Source organism: Cricetulus griseus, chromosome 2 (genome assembly GCF_003668045.3).
Source record: "Cricetulus griseus strain 17A/GY chromosome 2, alternate assembly CriGri-PICRH-1.0, whole genome shotgun sequence".
NCBI lineage: Eukaryota > Metazoa > Chordata > Mammalia > Rodentia > Cricetidae > Cricetulus > Cricetulus griseus.
Window position 1 is genome coordinate 395,967,709 of NC_048595.1, and position 17,494 is coordinate 395,985,202.

The 17,494-nt window shown below is 49.1% G+C and overlaps 1 protein-coding gene across 1 annotated transcript in view; it reads right to left on the reverse strand.

The window, feature by feature from the left end:
* Positions 1–17,041, reverse strand: part of Faim2 (Fas apoptotic inhibitory molecule 2) — a 49,383-nt gene extending 32,342 nt beyond the window's left edge. Inside the window, exon 1 of the mRNA XM_035438823.1 lies at positions 16,846–17,041. Within this exon, the coding sequence (XP_035294714.1) occupies positions 16,846–17,041 (196 nt within the window). The remainder of the gene's footprint in view (positions 1–16,845) is intronic.
* Positions 17,042–17,494: the final 453 nt, after the last annotated feature.

Sequence of the window (17,494 nt, forward strand, 5' to 3'; positions counted from 1 at the left end):
AGGATGCTTGAAGGGTTGGGATTTCCTAGGAGGTGGGGTATAAATCCTGGAGAGGAGAAGTGGCCGATTGCTTCTGTTCTCCTCTCTGTCATCTTGTCCCCTGGCTTCTAGCACTGCTGCTCAAGCTGAGCCAGTCCCCTCCCTCTCTGCATTTGTATTCTTGCTTCCCTTGCTACATAGTTTCTGAGCACCCTATTGCAGCTGCTGTCTCTGTGCACTGTGGGATTCCTTGTCTGTCTCGGCATTGATCCTACTGTAGCAGTGTTTGTTTGTTTGTTTTGAGTTGCAGGTGTGTGAAATGCACTCCATGGATTGTTGCTATTAATATTTCTCAGACATCTGGCAGGATGCCGAGCCTCCAGCCTCGCTTCATGAAGGCCTTTCTATGTCCATATCTGTGCATTCCACCTGCTCTTCATTCTCCACACACACTACTTCAGTGGTGCAGACAGCTGTGCTCTTCTCTGATCAGACCAAACAGACTGAGCTCAGGGCCTTTGCACTTGCTGGGCTTGTTTCCCAGGACACAATGAGGCTCCATCCTCACCTGCTTTCCATCTTACAGTCACAATGCCCCACCAGGCACATTGGACTGTCCCTTTATTTCTGATCCACCGTAACTTTTCCCAGTAGCAATGAGCGCCTCAGATTTACTTTTTTTGTTTAGTTTTCCCTCCTCCACTTCCCACTAGAATATCAGTTACAGAGAGGAGTAATTTGGGGATGATTTATGTTGCTATGTCCTTGAGGGTTGAAACGGTGTACGGCACAGATATAATATGTAAACAATTGGGAACTAAACACAAGTGTTCCAAGAATACTCAAGTGAACCAGGAATGTTATGCAAAATCCTTATTTTCCTCTGATGTTTTGGCATCACCAGTACAAGTGGCATTGGCATTGTGTGACCTGGCATCTGATGGCCAGAGTATAGGCTAGACATGGATCCTGCACGTGCACTTCAGAGCTGTATAACAAGCAAGGTCCCTTCCCAGAGTCCCAGTTTCCTCACTATTTAAAAATAGGGGCAGCGTTAGCGTTGATCTTAGTGATCCACAGACAGATTGACAGTTCACAGAAACTAGTGTCTAGGAAAAGCAAGGAGCAGCCTGATGGATAGATGTTCTTATGCTTGTTGGAGGTGGGAATGTTGGGGGAATTTGAAGGTTTTTGAGTTAGGTAATGACATGTTCGAAGACAGGCTTCACAAAGATGAAACCGGGTTCATGGTTTTTGTTGCTAGAGGGTTGTCTTTTATAAGGAAGGGAGAGGTTTGGTCTGAGGCAGTGTGTGGAGTGAGAAGGGGAAAGACGAGGGTGCAGGGGTGGCCTGCAGACATTGTGATGGCTCTGGTGGAGGCAGGCTCAGCACCTGGGGACTAGAGCAGTCTTCTGGCCCTGGGAAAGGTGCACTTGTTTGGTCTTCATTTTCCTCCTTTGTGCATGGAAGGCTGTGAGAACTAAGCAAGTTAGGATTGGTATCGCTGCCTGGGGGAACCAGCTTCCAGCGGCGCAGGGCTGGAAAGGGATCCACAGCATTGGAGCACATACTAAGGCTTATCTATCTGAGGGGGACAGGTAAAAAGACACTCACGCTCTCCCTTGATTGTTTCCTTCTTTATTCCTCTCATCTTTCCATGTTCTTTCTACTCTATACTTTTTTCTACAGCTTATATACCCCAACAAAGTTTGTCAGGCAATATAGGAATTACAATGTGGTTACATTCTGTTGTTCAAGTGAATGATTACAATAAATACAAAACAAATGTAAAAAACATCATGTTTTCCATATCCCTTACATGATTACACATTTTATGTATCACAGGTGAAAAACACATTATCCCAAGAACCCGAATACATTCATACCCAAGCAACTTGTTATAGATTAACCATGTGGGCAAGCAAGGTATTCTTTTCAGTCAGGTCTTTTACTGGCAGACTGCATTTTGCAGTTACAAGGGCCAATCACTCTATTACTTATCTTAGAAGGAATCTTAAAGGATCACAAACCTAAACTTTTGTATATGAAAAAGAATCAATCTCTCTACCTTAAATCTTTAGGGTACATACCCACTCATCGATAGTTTTTAATACCAGGAGATGGAGGGCAGAAATGGATGTTAATCCATTAATCATCACCTTTGGTCATCAACCAGTCATAACAACAAAGGTGAGTCAGCTAGTAACAATTGGGCTGCTTTGTTCTTGCTCCCTGACTTTAAGGAGTCCCTAACTCAACTATGTGCCTTTCTAGAACTTTAGGTTGTCTTCTTGGGTTCTCCACCTCAAAGCTATTTGACAAAAACATGTTAGTCTAACTTTAAGTTATTTTCAAAACTTTGTTTCAGCTGTGTTGCACTCCGAAACCTGTGAACACATCTCTCAACATTAAGATTAAAAGAATTTAAACTCTCTGGGCTACTGGGACTCAATTGTTTTTCTTAATCATTAACCTAAGCCACACAGTCTTTGTGGCTCCTCAATAGAAATTCATGTGTTCTAGCTGTGTGACACTTTCTTGCATATATTTTTATTCATCAAAACTCTACTTAAACTAACATTATTATTATCAATCAGACAGTAAAACTTAAGGAAGGAATCATCTTCATATTAATCCACAGGTAAAAATGCCCAGTAGAATGGGATGTTCACATGAGATAAACACATTACATCGCAGGGAGTGGGGATTTGCCCACACCCATTCACACCGTGCCAGAAACCAGGGAAAGACAACAGCGGCAAACAAGTAAAGGCAGAAGCAAAAGACATTCTGGGGTCTGTAGTCTCAGGGCCTTGCCTGTCTGAGATTGACCCATCGGAGAGTTTCCTCCTGGTGGGCTGACAACTTGAACTTCAGTTGCAGCTGGCTGCTTCTCTGACCGGCAGATTAGTAAAGCACTTCGGATGGAGCACATATCTAACAAATTCCCTGTAAGGTTTGAGAGGTGAAAAGCGAGTTTTCTAAGACTAGAAAGAGCCTGAACAGGATTCTTAGGACTCGAGAAGAGGCTAAGTATAAAAAAGGGGACATCAGCGGAATGGAGACCCAGAGGTGACTGGGGACTGTGGGGGCTGGGTCACAGTTAGCTGGGAGGAGCTGTGCTTAGTGGACCTACAGACTGCCAACTGGAGCCTCTCACAGAGGTGGGAGAGTGGTCCTGGCAGAATCTCCTCCTGTGCAGCCTGGGAGATGCCATGCACGGCGTGAACCACCGCTTCCTGCCCTGAAGTCCATTCCTAGGACGTCAGACTAGGCTGGATCTAAGCTTCTAGACTCTGACTAAATAGGGTGTGGATGATAACTGAACCTCGGAGGACATTCTTAGAGAGAGAGGGCAAGGAGAGAAGAGGGAGAGAAGGCAGAGGCATCAGCTGAGGCGGAGAGGGGAGGCGGTGCAAGGCATTTCTCCTTCCCCACCCCATCCAGCGGCTAACTTGGTGAGGGAGGACAGGAGTGTTCCGGGCTCTTCTGGGGGCAGGTGGTGTGAGCCTAGCCACTTCCTCTCTCCTCCTTTCAGTTCCACACCACCATGGTGGCCCGGCCCAGCTCTGCTTTCCGCTCAGGTGTCATCCAGGTTGTTGGAGGCCAGCGCTAGGGAAAGGAGGGGATAAAGGTGTGGACAGAACCACTTCTCACTTTACAGACATGGAAGTGGCAGGCCAAGAGGTTGAGTGACTAACTGAAAATAACATGACTTGCTGGAGGACCAGCCAGGGTGAGGACAGTGAGTATCACCAATCCAAGGCACTGGCAGGACCCACGCACAGCCAGCGGCAGATAGAGAGAGGCAGGAAGGCTTCAGACCGCATCCTTGTCAGGTCTACACACCGCCTGCTCATTTCACCGTCCCCTGTGGGTGAAGAGAGCTTGTGCCCTTTCCTTTCTTTCCTCCTTCTCTTTCTCTTCCTTTTTTCCTTTGGGGGCAGAAGGTTCTCTGTGTATCCCAATCCCACCCATGCTTTTGAGGCCAGTGACAGGGACCAGGGCAGAACCCCACTGACTCACAGTAGGCAGAGCTCACAGGCAGGAGCACTCAGGCAGGATCTTGTGCTGACAGGCCCCCTTTTCTATGGCTGCTCCCCACAATTGCCAAGGTTCAACATAGGGACTCCGCCCCAGCATCCCTAAAAAAGAACAGAAATGCCCATGCTATTGGCCAGCCAGAGTTCATCTTTGGAGAGTATAGCTCAGTGGTAGAGCATTTGACTACACAGCTCCTCTTTGCTGTGGTGTTTACTCCCGTCTTCCCACCCCTCATCTCAAGACACATTATACCTCCACAGACACAGTCTGTAAAGCATGGGGTATTGAAAGTCCAGACCTTAGCAAACAGTGACACCCTCAACCCACTGCAGGAGTTGCTTACAAGATGTGGGCCCACACTCCTGCCATTCTTATATATTCATCCATATATATATATGAGAGTTTTCTAGGAACCCACATCCTAGTCCAGACTTAGCCACTCACTGGTGAAAGCCTTGACAAGTCATTGCTTTCCTCTGGGTCTTCATACAAGCCCTTCCCAGTTCCTAGAATGGCCATGAGTTCCCTATCCATCACGCGTGTCACTTTGTGTGCCTTTCTGCTTGTCCACTAGATAGAATGTGCTACAAAGGTACAGCCTGTGTGTCTTGATCCTCCGGTCTCTGCTCTGTCCCTGATACCTGATGGAGCTCAATAACAACGAATATAGGTGTTGAAATCAGATCAACATGGGTGTGAATTCTTGTTCCTCTTACCACTTACCCAGTGGGTGGCTGAGGCTAAGCTCAAACTCAAGGCAACCCTTGTGCCTCAGCTTCCCAAGTGTTGAGATTAAAGTCAGGTACCACCACACCCAGCATCCAAAAACTATTAATGGAGGCCTAGTGCATGTCAAGAACTGAGTTACGCACAGGGATCCCAGACTATTGGCCTTGCTCACTTGGTAAGACTCTGCTTGCCTGCAAGGCAGTTATTATGAGGACTCAAGGAGGTGACCAATGCATAGGGCTCAGTACAGTGCCTGAAACAGGGGAAGCCTAACAAACGTCCATTCATAACCATCCATCAAGAACCACCAATGTTCTGGGACCATGCCACATGCTGAGAAGACAGAGGTGTGGGATACTGGTTCACCCCCCACACACACACACACAAGGGACCCACAATCAAATGTCCCTTATCATGTGTCAGGGGACCTTCATCAGTGTTTGGAAACTTAGACCCTGCACCATCTAGCACTTCATGCTATAATTAAGATAAAACTCCAGAGTGTCATGTCTAGCAGGGATGCCAACAGTATGATGTCATGTGATGCTGAAGATGATGACTGGTTGGAAGGTCAGATTAGTAGGCTATTACTAGATGATAAGACCTGATTGCTAAAAACACAGCACACTTTGTTTGGAGGACATAAAGAAACCAAGCTGGAACTGGCCTGAAAACTCCCTGCCGTTGAGCTTCCATTAGGCCTGAAAGTGCTATGCAGGCTGTTGAGGGAGAAAAGCCATCGATGGCATCACACAGAAGTGACTCCTGAATGCTACAATACTGACCTTCCAGGCAAGCTGTGCCCACCAGTGCAATAGTGGTATGAAGGCTATTGGGGCAACCATCCCCTTTCTAAGTGGATTTCAGACCTGCTCCACAAAAGAGAATTTACTCCTAGTACTGTAAACCTGGTCAAAGGCTCAGGAGGTCATAGGACCTGGGGAAAACCTACGACTGGTGTTCTGCTAAATGGACACATTGTCAAACCACCATTTAAATATTTATAGTCAGATTGTAGGTTAGCACTGCTCTCAGCCTTGGCCACAGAAGCTCCTTTCTGCAGTGGGCAGCGACTGACACAGACCCTAACTGGTTACAGTGCTGAGAATGAGTGAGTGTTGAGGGCTGGACACTCAGTGGGATAACCCCTCTGCCACCAGGGCTAGGAAACATAATGGAAGAGGGGACAAAAGAACGTAAGAGCTGAAGAATGGAGGTGTGTGTGCTGTGAAGACTTTCTTCTGGATATGACATGGCCATTGAATTAATAAATTCACTGCAGCTATGGTCGGTCACCTGCACAAAATCAAACCAACATCATCAGGCAACATTCAAGTCTTCAGCACTAATTGTACTCAGAGAGAGAGGGAGAGAGAGAGAGAGAGAGAGAGAGAGAGAGAGAGAGACAGAGACAGAGACAGAGACAGAGACAGAGAGACAGAGAGACAGAGAGAGAGAGAGAGAGAGAAACCATGAGGTAAATGGGCCTGGTGGCAAATAGGCTGTTTTTGTTTTTGTTTTTTTAGTCTGCATCTCAAAACACAGAGTGAGACTCAACAAACTGAGCCAGGTGCAGCCACAGAAGAGAGGGAGGCCTCCCAGGAACCAGAATGACACACAAATAAGGGTAGGGAGGAAGGTAAAACATGAGGCTCCAATTTTGTGCTTAATTCCAGAAGGAAGAGGACCTCTCCTAGGAGAGACAGGATGCTAACCAGCTGCTCTGTCCACAGGCATAAAGACAGCTGTCTAAGAGGTGGGATTCCAGGACCTAGTCCCTGCCCTACTCTGCCAGCACAATACAAGGCTCAAAATTCTACCATTGTAATTCATTTCCTAGTAGGTAGAGATACTTGCCATACAGGCCAGATGACCTGAGTTCAATGCCCAGAATCCACTGTAGAAGAGAACCACTTCCCAAAAGTAAATTGTCCTCTGATTGTTGTAGCCAGGTTGTTCTCATTCAAGAGAAGGAGACCAGAATGAGCTCTTTATGAATTTGAAGTTTTTATTGAGCCCCACAGACCTGGCCTGGGGCATGCACTCCTGTGACAAGTCAAGAGGCCCTGAGCTGAGTGAGAAGGGGGTTTATAAAGGCAAAACCCACAAGTTTGGTGTATCCCATTGATGTAGCTGTAATTGCTTGTAATGCCGAGCACAGCAGGATATGAACTTTCATAGAATAGGGCACAGTTGTGTCGCCATGGTGCTGCTGTTTGACTGTGGAGCAGAAAGCCTTGTGGTTACCAAAGCAGAATAGCACAGGTTAGCAAAAGTTCCATAAGTGTTGTGTATGAGGGTCAGGTTGACCTCAGTTTTAGCCCGAGGTCAAGTCAGGATTTAATAAATGTGTTTTTCATTTCATGGCCTCCTCAGCCTGTATGAAAACACACACACACACAAACACACACACACACAGAGTCTAATCACAATAATAATAAGAGGAATAAAAGAGGAGAGGGAGAAGGAAAAAGAAGAAATTCATTTCCTGGGTAAGCATTTAGACTCTAAGGGGCACCTACTAGAAGAAAAACTACCTCCATAGGAACAGGTAGAAGGTTGGTAGCTTGGTTCTGGCCCAAGGAGGCAGTTCCTGGGAACAATGAAAATCCAGGCTAGGTCAGAGGGCCAGGGCCTTCTACCTGCCACATCTTGTGCATGACCTTGACTGTGAAGAGCATTCACCGCTTATGGAGCGGCTTGGCTGGGAAGAGATAGGTAGGTGCTGGTGTGGTCTTCATAGCTGCCCTTCCCACTGTTCTCATCGGAGGTGGGAGATGCCAGGGCAGCTGGGCAAGGCCGTTTCTCAGCATGCCTTGGCCTAACATCTTGGTGGATTGCCTGGGAACTTGCATACATTCATTCAACTAGTAGTATCCAGCCTGTGAGTCTTCCGGTAAGTTGGTATGGCACAAGTGAGCAAAAGCTCCTATGGTGTGGAGCACAAAGTGGACAGTGGTCCCACACTAACTCAGACTCATCCTGAAACCTCTGCCTGGAGGCAGAGAACAATGGTGGCTTAGGTGGGACTGGGTGGGAGGAGAAACCTTCAGAGACTTGTGAGACAGACAGACAGACAGACAGACAGACAGACAGACAGACAGACAGACAGTGGGTCTAGGGCTGGAAGCAGTGGGAGCCCCATAGCAGAGGCTCCGAGATGAGCAGACCCCTCCCAGGCCTGTAAGCTGGAGAGGACTTTGGAAGTTATAAGGAGGGTCTGAAGGGGGAGGTGGCCTCTCTGGCTGCAGGACAGAGATGCCTGCAAGGCAGGGCTGACTGGGTTCTGGGCCTGTGGTGGACTGTGAAGATAAAGGTGTACAAGTTATTTCCCAAGTAAATGACTAGGATCTGGTGAAGGTAGGAGGCACCTCAGGCCCTGAAGAAACAGGAGGAAGGCTTAGTAGGCACCGCCTGTCCTAGAGTGCTTCCTTGGCAGTGAGGGACCTCGGTTCCTTCCCAAGGCCTTCACTACCCAGTTGTATGATGCAACCAGGTCCGTGGAGGTAACGACAGCCAGCACATACCAGGTGCTCCACCTGATCTAGGCTTATGTCAACTATAACAAATGTCCCCTGCCATCTCCCAATGGTGGGCAGCCTCTGCTAATCTCCATCTTAGACTGGAAGCTCAGCCTTCCAGAGGTTTAGTGACCTGCTCAGGACTTGTGCCTTTGCAAGGGGCTGAAGCAAGCTTTCCAGGCCCAGCAGTCAGAAGCAAGGGCTCTGAGGACCACCCACTGTGCAGTCACATCTCAGAGTCTCAGGGTTCCTGAGGTTAAGTGGAGCTAATGACAGCTTCTTCACTGAGCCAAGAGGCTCCTGTGTCACGTTGTGACAGTCCACAGGCACTGAGCAAGTACAGCATCTCCCCACTTCTCCTGAGGTAAGAGCAGCTGCAAGCCTCATGAATATTTCAGTGGTGTCTCTATGGTGTGACATTCGCTCGCAGTATGGGAACTGTGAGGTGGGAAGAGATCTCAGGGCTTGTCTCAAGTGTCTGCTCAACACATTAAAAAAAAAAACAAAAACCAAAGAACTCTCCGTGGAACAGCTGACAGTCATTGGTGTGAGACAGATTTATAGACTTCTGGTTCAAGGCCAGATGACTCAACTCAGGGTCCCAATTTTACAAATGAGGCCACAGCGAATGCCTTCCATTCCTGGGTTTCCCCAAGTGTTCACACTCAAGCACGATGCCAAATATTCTATCACATAGGAGACCTAAGAGGAGTGTGGCTGGTATAGTGTGGTGTGGTGTGGTGTGGTGTGGGGTGGGGTGGTGTGGGGTGGTGTGGTGTGGTGTGGGGTGGTGTGGTGTGGGGTGGTGTGGGGTGGTGTGGTGTGGGGTTGTGTGGGGTGGGCTGTGTGGGGTGGTGTGGGGTGGGTGGTAGTGGGGTGGTGTGGTGTGGGCTGGGGTGGTGTGGTGTGGTGGTGGGGGGTGTGGGGTGGTGTGGGGTGTGTGGGTGGGGTGGGGTGGGTGGTGTGGTGTGTGTGGTGATGGGTGTGGGTGTGGTGTGGTGGTGTGGGGTGTGTGGTGTGTGTGAGTGGTGGTGTGGTGCTATAGGGTGGTGTGATGTGGTGGTGGTGTGGGGTGGTGTGGGGTGGTGTGGGTGGTGTGGTGTGGGGTGGTTAGTGGGTGGGGTGGTGTGTGTGGTGGGGTGGGTGGGTTCGGTGTGGGGTGGTGTGGATGGGTGTAGTGGGGTGGGTGTGGTGTGGGGTGGTGTGGGGTAGGGGTGGGGTGGTGGTGGTGTTGGTGTTGGGGTTGGTGGTGGCGGTGGGTGTGGTGGTGTGGGGTGGATGTGTATGTGGTAGCTGGTGTGGTGTGGAGTGTGGTGGTGGGGTCGGTGGGTGTGGTGGTGTGTGGTGTGGGTGGAGATGTGTGGTGTCGGTGAGGGTTGGGGTGGAGTGGTGTGAGGTGTGGGTCGGGGTGGGGTGGTGTGGGTATGTGTGGATGTGGGCTGGTGGTAGGTGTGAGTGCGTGGGGTGGTGGTGGTGGTGGGGGTGGTGGTGTGTGGTTGGTGTAATGTTGCGTGTGTTGTGGGGTGGTGGGTGTGGGGTGGTGTGGGGGTGGGTGGGGTGGGGGGTGGGGTGGTGTGGGGTGCGTTGGTGTGGTGTGGGTGTGGGGTGGTGTGGGTGGGGTGGTGTGGTGTGGGTGGTGTGGTGTGGGGTGTGTGGTGTGGTGTGGGGTGGGGGGTGGGGTGGTGTTGGTGGTGGGGTGGTGTGGTGTGGGTGGTGTGGTGGTGAGTGGGTGGGTAGTGGGGTGGGGTGGGGTGGGTGTGGGTGTTGGGTGGGATGTGGTTGTGGGTGTAGGTGTGGTGTGGGGTTGGGTGTGGTGCTGGGGTTGCTGGTGTGTGTTGGGGTGGTGTGGGGTGGTGTGGGGTGGTGTGGTGTGGGGTGGTGTGGGGTGGTGTGGTGTGGGTGGTGCGTGTGGGTGTGGGGTGAGTGTTATGGTGTGGGGTGGTGTGGGGTGGTGTGGTGGTGGGTGGGTGGGGTGTGTGGGGGTGGGGTGGGTGGTGGTGGGTGGGTGTGGTGTGGTGATGGGGCGTGGGGTGGTAGGTGTGGGTGTGGGGTGGTGTGGGTTGGGGGTGTGTGGGTGTGGGTTGGTTTTGGTTGAGGGTGGTGTGGGGGTGGTGGGGGTGGTGTGGTGGTGGTGTTGGTGTCGGTGTGGGGTGGGTGGGGTGGTGTGGTGTGGGGTGGTGTGGGTGTGGGTGGGTGTGGGGGTGGTGGGGTGGTGTGGTGTGGTGTGGGGTGGTGTGGTGTGGTGTGGGGTGGTGTGGTGTGGGGTGGTGTGGTGTGGGGTGGTGTGGTGTGGTGTGGGGTGGTGTGGTGTGGTGTGGGGTGGTGTGCTGGGAGAGAAAGGATGGACTGTGTGACAGGCCAACTACAGCCCCAGGCTCCAACCGAGCTGGCTGCCTTAGGGCTCTGTAGTCCTGTCTCCTCCTTATAAATTATGAAGGAATGACAGAATGGAGGGCAAAATGACCAGAGTGTGTGATTCTCCCAAGGTGTGAGCCCCCCAAGGTGGGTACCAAACAACCCACAGGCAGAGTGGGATGCACCTGAAGGGAAGGGTTACTGCTCAATGTGTCTGTCCTCCCACTGAGGCTTTGTGGCTTTGGATATTTCCAAAGGGAGGAGAGTGGCTTGACTTGGTCAGCAAGCAATGTTTATACATCAGTTAAAAAATAAAAGAAGCAGCCCGGCGTTGGTGGCACACACCTTTAATCCCAGCACTTGGGAGGCAGAGACAGGTGGATCTCTGTGAGTTCGAGGCCAGCCTGGTCTCCAGAGTGAGTGCCAGGATAGGTTCCAAAGCTACACAGAGAAACCCTGTCTGGAAAAGTCATTAAATAAATAAATAAGTAAATAAGTAAATAAGTAAATAAATAAATAAATAAATAAATAAAGCAGCTGAGGAAACAGCTCAGCAGTCATCAGGATGAGACCTAGGATCAGACCCTTGGTACCCACATAGGAAGCCAGACACTCTTCTCATGCCTGTGACCCAACATTTTGGAGCAGAGATGAGAGGATCCTTGGAGCTCACTAACCAACCAGCTAGTCAAAGCAGTGGGCTTCCATGAGAGACCCCTTCTCAAGGTAGTAAGACAGAGTGGTACATAGACCAAGATACTTGATAACCTGTCTGGCTTCTGTATGTGGACCCATATGTGAACTTACACACTCACATACATGCACCACACACATACACTATCCACGCAGCACACACAAAAATTATTAATTTCATAATTTGTAAGGAGGAGACAGGACTACAGAGCCCTAAGGCAGCCAGCTCGGTTGGAGCCTGGGGCTGTAGTTGGCCTGTCACACAGTCCATAACATCAACATCGATGAGAGACATGATGGGAGGTCCCATGTGAATGTCAAAAATGACCTGTCTGCAGTCCCAGAGCCCACTGAGAAGAGGTGGATGGTGGCTGGCGTCTCTAACCCCAGCACTCCTATGCAGATGGGAGGTGGAGACAGAACTAGCTGGGAAGCTCGCCTACATAGTGAAGTAGCATAAATGACAAGGGTCCCTGCCACAAACCAAGGTGGAAGCAAAGAGACTAACTTCCCAGAAGTTATCCTCTGGCCTCAACAAGGACTGCGGCATGAGTATGCACACGGGTGCGCACGCGCGCGCGCACACACACACACACACACACACACCCACACACACTCTAAATTTCATTTAAAAATTCCTGGGGAGGAGGTGATAGGCCCATTCAAACTTGGTTCTGGGCAGCTTGGAGTGATCCATAGCAACACAGACGACACCGCAGCCTAAGCCTTAGAAGCCCTCGGGACTGAGCACTCTGAAGGCAAGGCAGAATTTAAAAACCAAATATTAATACAAATTACTTTTTCCAATTAATAAGTAATGAATACATGCTCATAATTTTAAGAGTTTTAAAGAGGCTGGAGGTGCAGTTCAGTGCTGGAATGCTCGTACAGCGTGTACAAGGCCCAGGCCCAAGGGGGCACATTTTTAAAAAGAAAGTGTAGAGAACTAAAAAGAAGAAAATAGTTATCCAGTTCTAAAACCCAGAGTGAAGTGCCATTAAAACTGAGGCATGTTCTCCTCCAGTCTCTTCTCTGTATTGCATTGCCTTCCGCACTCACTGAGTTTTGCGGTAAAAGCATTCATAGAGAAGCTGTAGTCACCTTTCTTCCATGCAAAGTCGCCCAAGGAGAGAAGCTGGCTCCTGGGCAATGTAGTTGAAAACTGAGCAGACTGCCTCCCAAGCTGATGTAGGTGTGTGCTGTCCAGTGTGACATCCACCAGCCACGTGAGACTCCTGAGCACTTCATGTGAGGCTTGCTACGGCTGTGAAATGTACACTGTGATTTAAAGATACTGAAAAACAAGCACAAATGACTTTATTTGTAACTTTTTATATTGATTGAATGTTGGAAGGGTAATATTTCAAGTGTACTGAGTTAAATAAAATATATTACCAAAATTCCCCTCTCTGCCTTCTTCTAGAAGGGAATATCCTGTTCCTGCTGATGGCCTTACAGCGTCAGCCTGCGCCTTTTGTGCCTGCCCTTCCACGAATGCACACACACACCTAGGAGAGTGTGCAGCAGGCGTTCCTGGATCAGGTCAGGGTGGTGAACGCTGTGCCAGCAGCTGGGCAGGAGGAAACCTCCAGGAACCCCAGCCTGGCACACTGAATGTCTTCTTTGAGCCTGGGCCCCACCCTTGGCCAGTTCACAGGTCAGCAACTCTCAGGGGCAGTGTCCTCAAATACCTTGACTCTCGAGGTGGGGTCCCACTGACGAGTTCCCATGGTCCCCACCCTCAGCAAGCCTCTTCTTGTCATCATCAGCAGAGAGACCTTCCAGCAGCCACCCACAGACTGTGGAGTTCCCTCCTTGGGGACCTTCACTCATCTAAAGCCACAGCTTGACTTAGCCGCAGAATTTCCAGAGAGTCAGACTAGATGGGCTTATTGAGTATCTAAACGGGTAAAATTTGGGGATGGAAAAGAAGTGCTAATGTGGTAAAAACTCAAGATTACCAATGTTCTATCAGCCTGAAAGAGAGTAGATTCCTGCAAGAGGCTGTCTCTGTTCTCACGTTCCATAATCTCCTGTCTTTTGAATGCCACTTATTCTAGCCCAGGAGTAGGCCAGGCAGGGATGCCAAGGATCAGGAGGGCATCTGAGGTCAGGTGGCCCACCAGAGCAGCTCCTGTGGTGGGTGGTTACCTCACAGCCTGCTGCGGTATGATAGCTCAGGACTCCAAAGATGGAACGCCTGGATTCAGACCTCAGTAACTCCACTAGCCAGGCACGGTCTTGGGCAAATTAGTTGATGTTTTCAGACACTTGTTTCCTTCTTTTTAAAATGGGCACAAGTGGCTCACAGGGTAAAAGAGCTTCCTCTCCAAGCTTGATGCCTGGAACCCATGTGAAGACGTGGGATTCAGTGTCACACATCTGTCATCCCAACACTCCTATGGGATGTGGGGCTGAGACAGGAGGATTGCCAGGGAAGCCTGGGGCCAGCCAGTTAGCCGAAAATGTCAAGGACAGCAGAAACAAAAGACCTTTCCTCAGTAAGTGGGAAGAGAGAATCAACTCTCAAAAGTTGTCTTCTGACTCTCTCTCTCTCTCTCTCTCAAAAAATAAAACAGGCACATGCCAGTAAGCCAAGTCTTCTGCCCAGGGTGGCTGTATAAATCGATGACTGAAAACAAGTAATATTTTTGGAATAGACCTAGCATCTGTGAGGGCTTAGAATTGATCATTTTCTCTCTCTTTAAAAGATTCTCTTAACATTTTTGATTAAATATTATATTTTGAGCCAGGTGGTTGTGGCACACTCCTTTAATCCTAGCACTCAGGAGACTGAGGCAGATGGATCTCTGTGAGTTCGAGACCAGCCTGGTCTACAGAGTGAGTTCCAGGACAGACAGAGCTACGCAGAGAAACCCTCTCTCTCTCAAAAAAAAATGTGTTTTGCCAGGTGTAGTGACACATGCCTTTAATCCCAGCACTGGGGAGGCAGAGGCAGTCAAATCTTTACAACTTTGAAGCCGACTTGGTAAACATAGAGTTCTAGGACAGCCAGGGATACATAAGAGAGACCTTATTGAAAATAAATAAATAGAAAATTTTATATGCACATATAAATAATGTTTATTTATGTGCATGTCTGTGTGCATTTGTGTGAGCAAATGCCAAATGTGAGGAAGTACTCTCTGAAGCCAGGAGAGAGTGTCTGAGGCCCTGGAGTTTGAGTTCCAGGTAGCTGTGAACCACCTGGTATATGTGCTGAGCTGAACTCGGGTCCTCTGGGAGAGCAGCAGGTGTTCTCAACTACTGAGCCTTCTCTCCAGCTCCCCCATTTTTAACTGTGTGTGAGTACAGGTGCAGGTCACAGTGATCAATGCACGGGGCTCAGAGGCCAGCTTTCTGGGCTTGGTTCTCACCTGTCCCCTGACTGCCTCCTTCTCTGCTGAGCACCCCAGACCAGCTGAATCTGCTTTCCTGCCTATTCTGCCACAAGAGTGCTGGGATTACAGATGTACGTCACCAGACCTTGCTGTTTACACAGATTCTGGGGATCAAACTCAGGTCATTAAGCATGTACAGCAAGTGTTTACCCACCAAGTCACCTCCCAACCCCAAATCCATGATTTTCATTAGACTACAATTGTAATCCCTTATCCTCTGGGGAAGTGAGGCTGCACAAGGGGCAACATTTGGACACACTCCTAAAGAAACATGATCTTATATTCATGTTTTCTTTTGTGTTTTATTATTGAAATTTTCAGCAGGAGAGGGGACTGTGTGATAATCTCCATATACACATCACCCACGTCGGTGATGATCGGATTGAGCTTCAACTATAGCTCGCTCACACCTCAGACACCATGCTATCCATTCTTTAAAGACAACCACACATCTCTAGTAGGAGAGGACTGTTTTTTGTGCATATGTGTTTTATGCGTGTGTGTGTGTGTGTGTGTGTGTGTGTGTGTGTGTGTGTGTGTGTGTGTGTGTGTGCTTGTGTATGTGGAGGCTGGAAACTGACCTCAGGTGTTGGTCTTCGGGAGCCATCTACCTTGTATTTTGAGACAGGATCTCTCCCTGGGACCTGGGAGTCACTAAATTAGTCAAAGTTGGCTGGCCAATGAGCCCCAGGGGTCTGCCTGTCTTTTTCTACATAGAGCCAGGGTTACAAGTATGATATGTCAATCAAGCCTGGTTTTTGTTTTTTTGTTTTGTTTTGTTTTGCTTTTTATGTGGAAGCTAGAAATCTAACCAATGAGTTCACAGGGCTATCTCCTCAGCCCCAAGAGAAGACTTAAAAAGGGTGGGGCGCATTTCTACATCCACTATTGGACCCCAAAATGAACAATAATTTAACATCAAACATCAAGTCACTTTTCTAACTTTCTGATTTCTAAGATGATTTGTTTAAATTGTTACTAATGCTTAGTGTCCCCTGGCCTTTTGTCCAATGTATCCCCTTCTTTCTCTGTTGTTCCCCTTACAATTTATCTGTTGAAGGAACCAGCCTGGGAATTGAGCTCCTCCAGCCTGGAGTTTGCCTGGGTCTCCTGAAGGCTGATGGGATTCACAGGGGTTACCTAAGACTATCAGAAAACACAGATATTTACTTTATGATTCATAATGGTAGCAAAATTACAGTTTTTGCTACAGTTGCACACAGTAGCAACAAAAATGATTGTATGGTTGGGGAGGGGGGGCGGATGTTCGCCACAACAAGAGGAACTGTATTAAAGGGTCGTGGCATTAGGAAGGTTGAGAACCTCTGCTAGTTAATATGAGTTCAGTTTTGTTTGTTTTTCGTTTGTTTTTTTAAGTTTATTTATTTTATGTGCATTGGTGTTTTGCCTGCATGAATGTCTCTATGAAAATGTCAGTCCTTCAGAACTGGAATTACAGACAGTTGTGAGCCGCCATGTGGGTGCTGGAAGTTGAACCCAGGTCCTCTGGAAGAGCAAGCAGTGCTCTTAACCACTGAGCCATCTCTCCAGCCCAGTGAGTTCAGTTTTGTAAACAACACACGGAAACAGACTAGATCCTCCCTTCCCCATGTATAGTTTCAAGTCTCGAGCTGACTTTCTAGTGCCTCTTGATTCATCCACGATTCTTCTCAAGAATTCATGGGCTTAAGTGCTTGAAGTGTTTTAACTCACACTGTTATAGCATTTAAAAAAGAATTTTTTTCCCCTGAAAGTCAAACATGGTCGTGTATGCCTGTAATGCCAGGGGAAAGGTGGAGGAGGAAAATCAGAAATTCAAGCTCATCCGTGACTCACAAGGAGTTCAAAAGCAGACTGGGCTCCCCGCACATTGTTAAAACAGACAGACACCAGACACCTGACATTTAATCCTATTTGTTCTTTAAGATAGGAGCTGTTACCCCCCGCCCCCCAGTGTAGAGATGAGGGAGAAGCAGGGGACTACGGTGGCGGTGGCGGTGTGCTTTATCCCAACTCATACTCACCCAGAGTGACCTGACTCTGAAGCCAGACATTAGTCCCTGTGAGTGTGAAGTAAGAGAGCAGTGGTGGCCACTCATGTGCCTGAACGGCCAGCACCATACCTGATTCCACCGCCCACACTCTGCCAGGGTCCCGAAGGCCCAGCTCTGCTATGTTTCTGGTGGCTATAGAAGGACCCGCCATGGGAACTGGGGTTGGGTTCTTCAGAATGGTGCACAGGCAGGCAGCACAGCCTGAAAGCTCTCCTGTAGCGGCAGCCTTTCCCTCGTCACTCCCTGTCCTTTGCTCCAGCCCCATCTTCTAGCTCTGACCACCACCACTGTCTGAGAATGCTGTTTCTATTGAGGATCACTGCCTCAGCCATTATGGTTCATCCCACTGGCTAGTCACTAGGACTGGTAACAAGAGAGCGGACTCTGCTTCCTCAGAGGTGTGAACAAGCCCCTTGGGCAGCTGCAACTGTGGGCTCCACAGCCCTTCTGTATGTCAGAGCTCCTTCACCACGTCCCCATTTTGCTGATGAGGAAACTGAGGCAAATAAACTTAAGCAACTTGGTCTGAGGTCACCCAGCCGGGAGGTGGTGGCAAGATCTAACCTGCTGCTACATCAAGCAGGGACAAGGAAGCAGGGTGATCCTGGAGTCTCGGGGCTGCAGGGAGGGGGACTCGGCTCCGGAACAATCTGTGCAAAGGTGTGAGATGTGACACGGTGTGAGCTTCAAGCTGGTGACTAACCCTGGCTACAAGGAA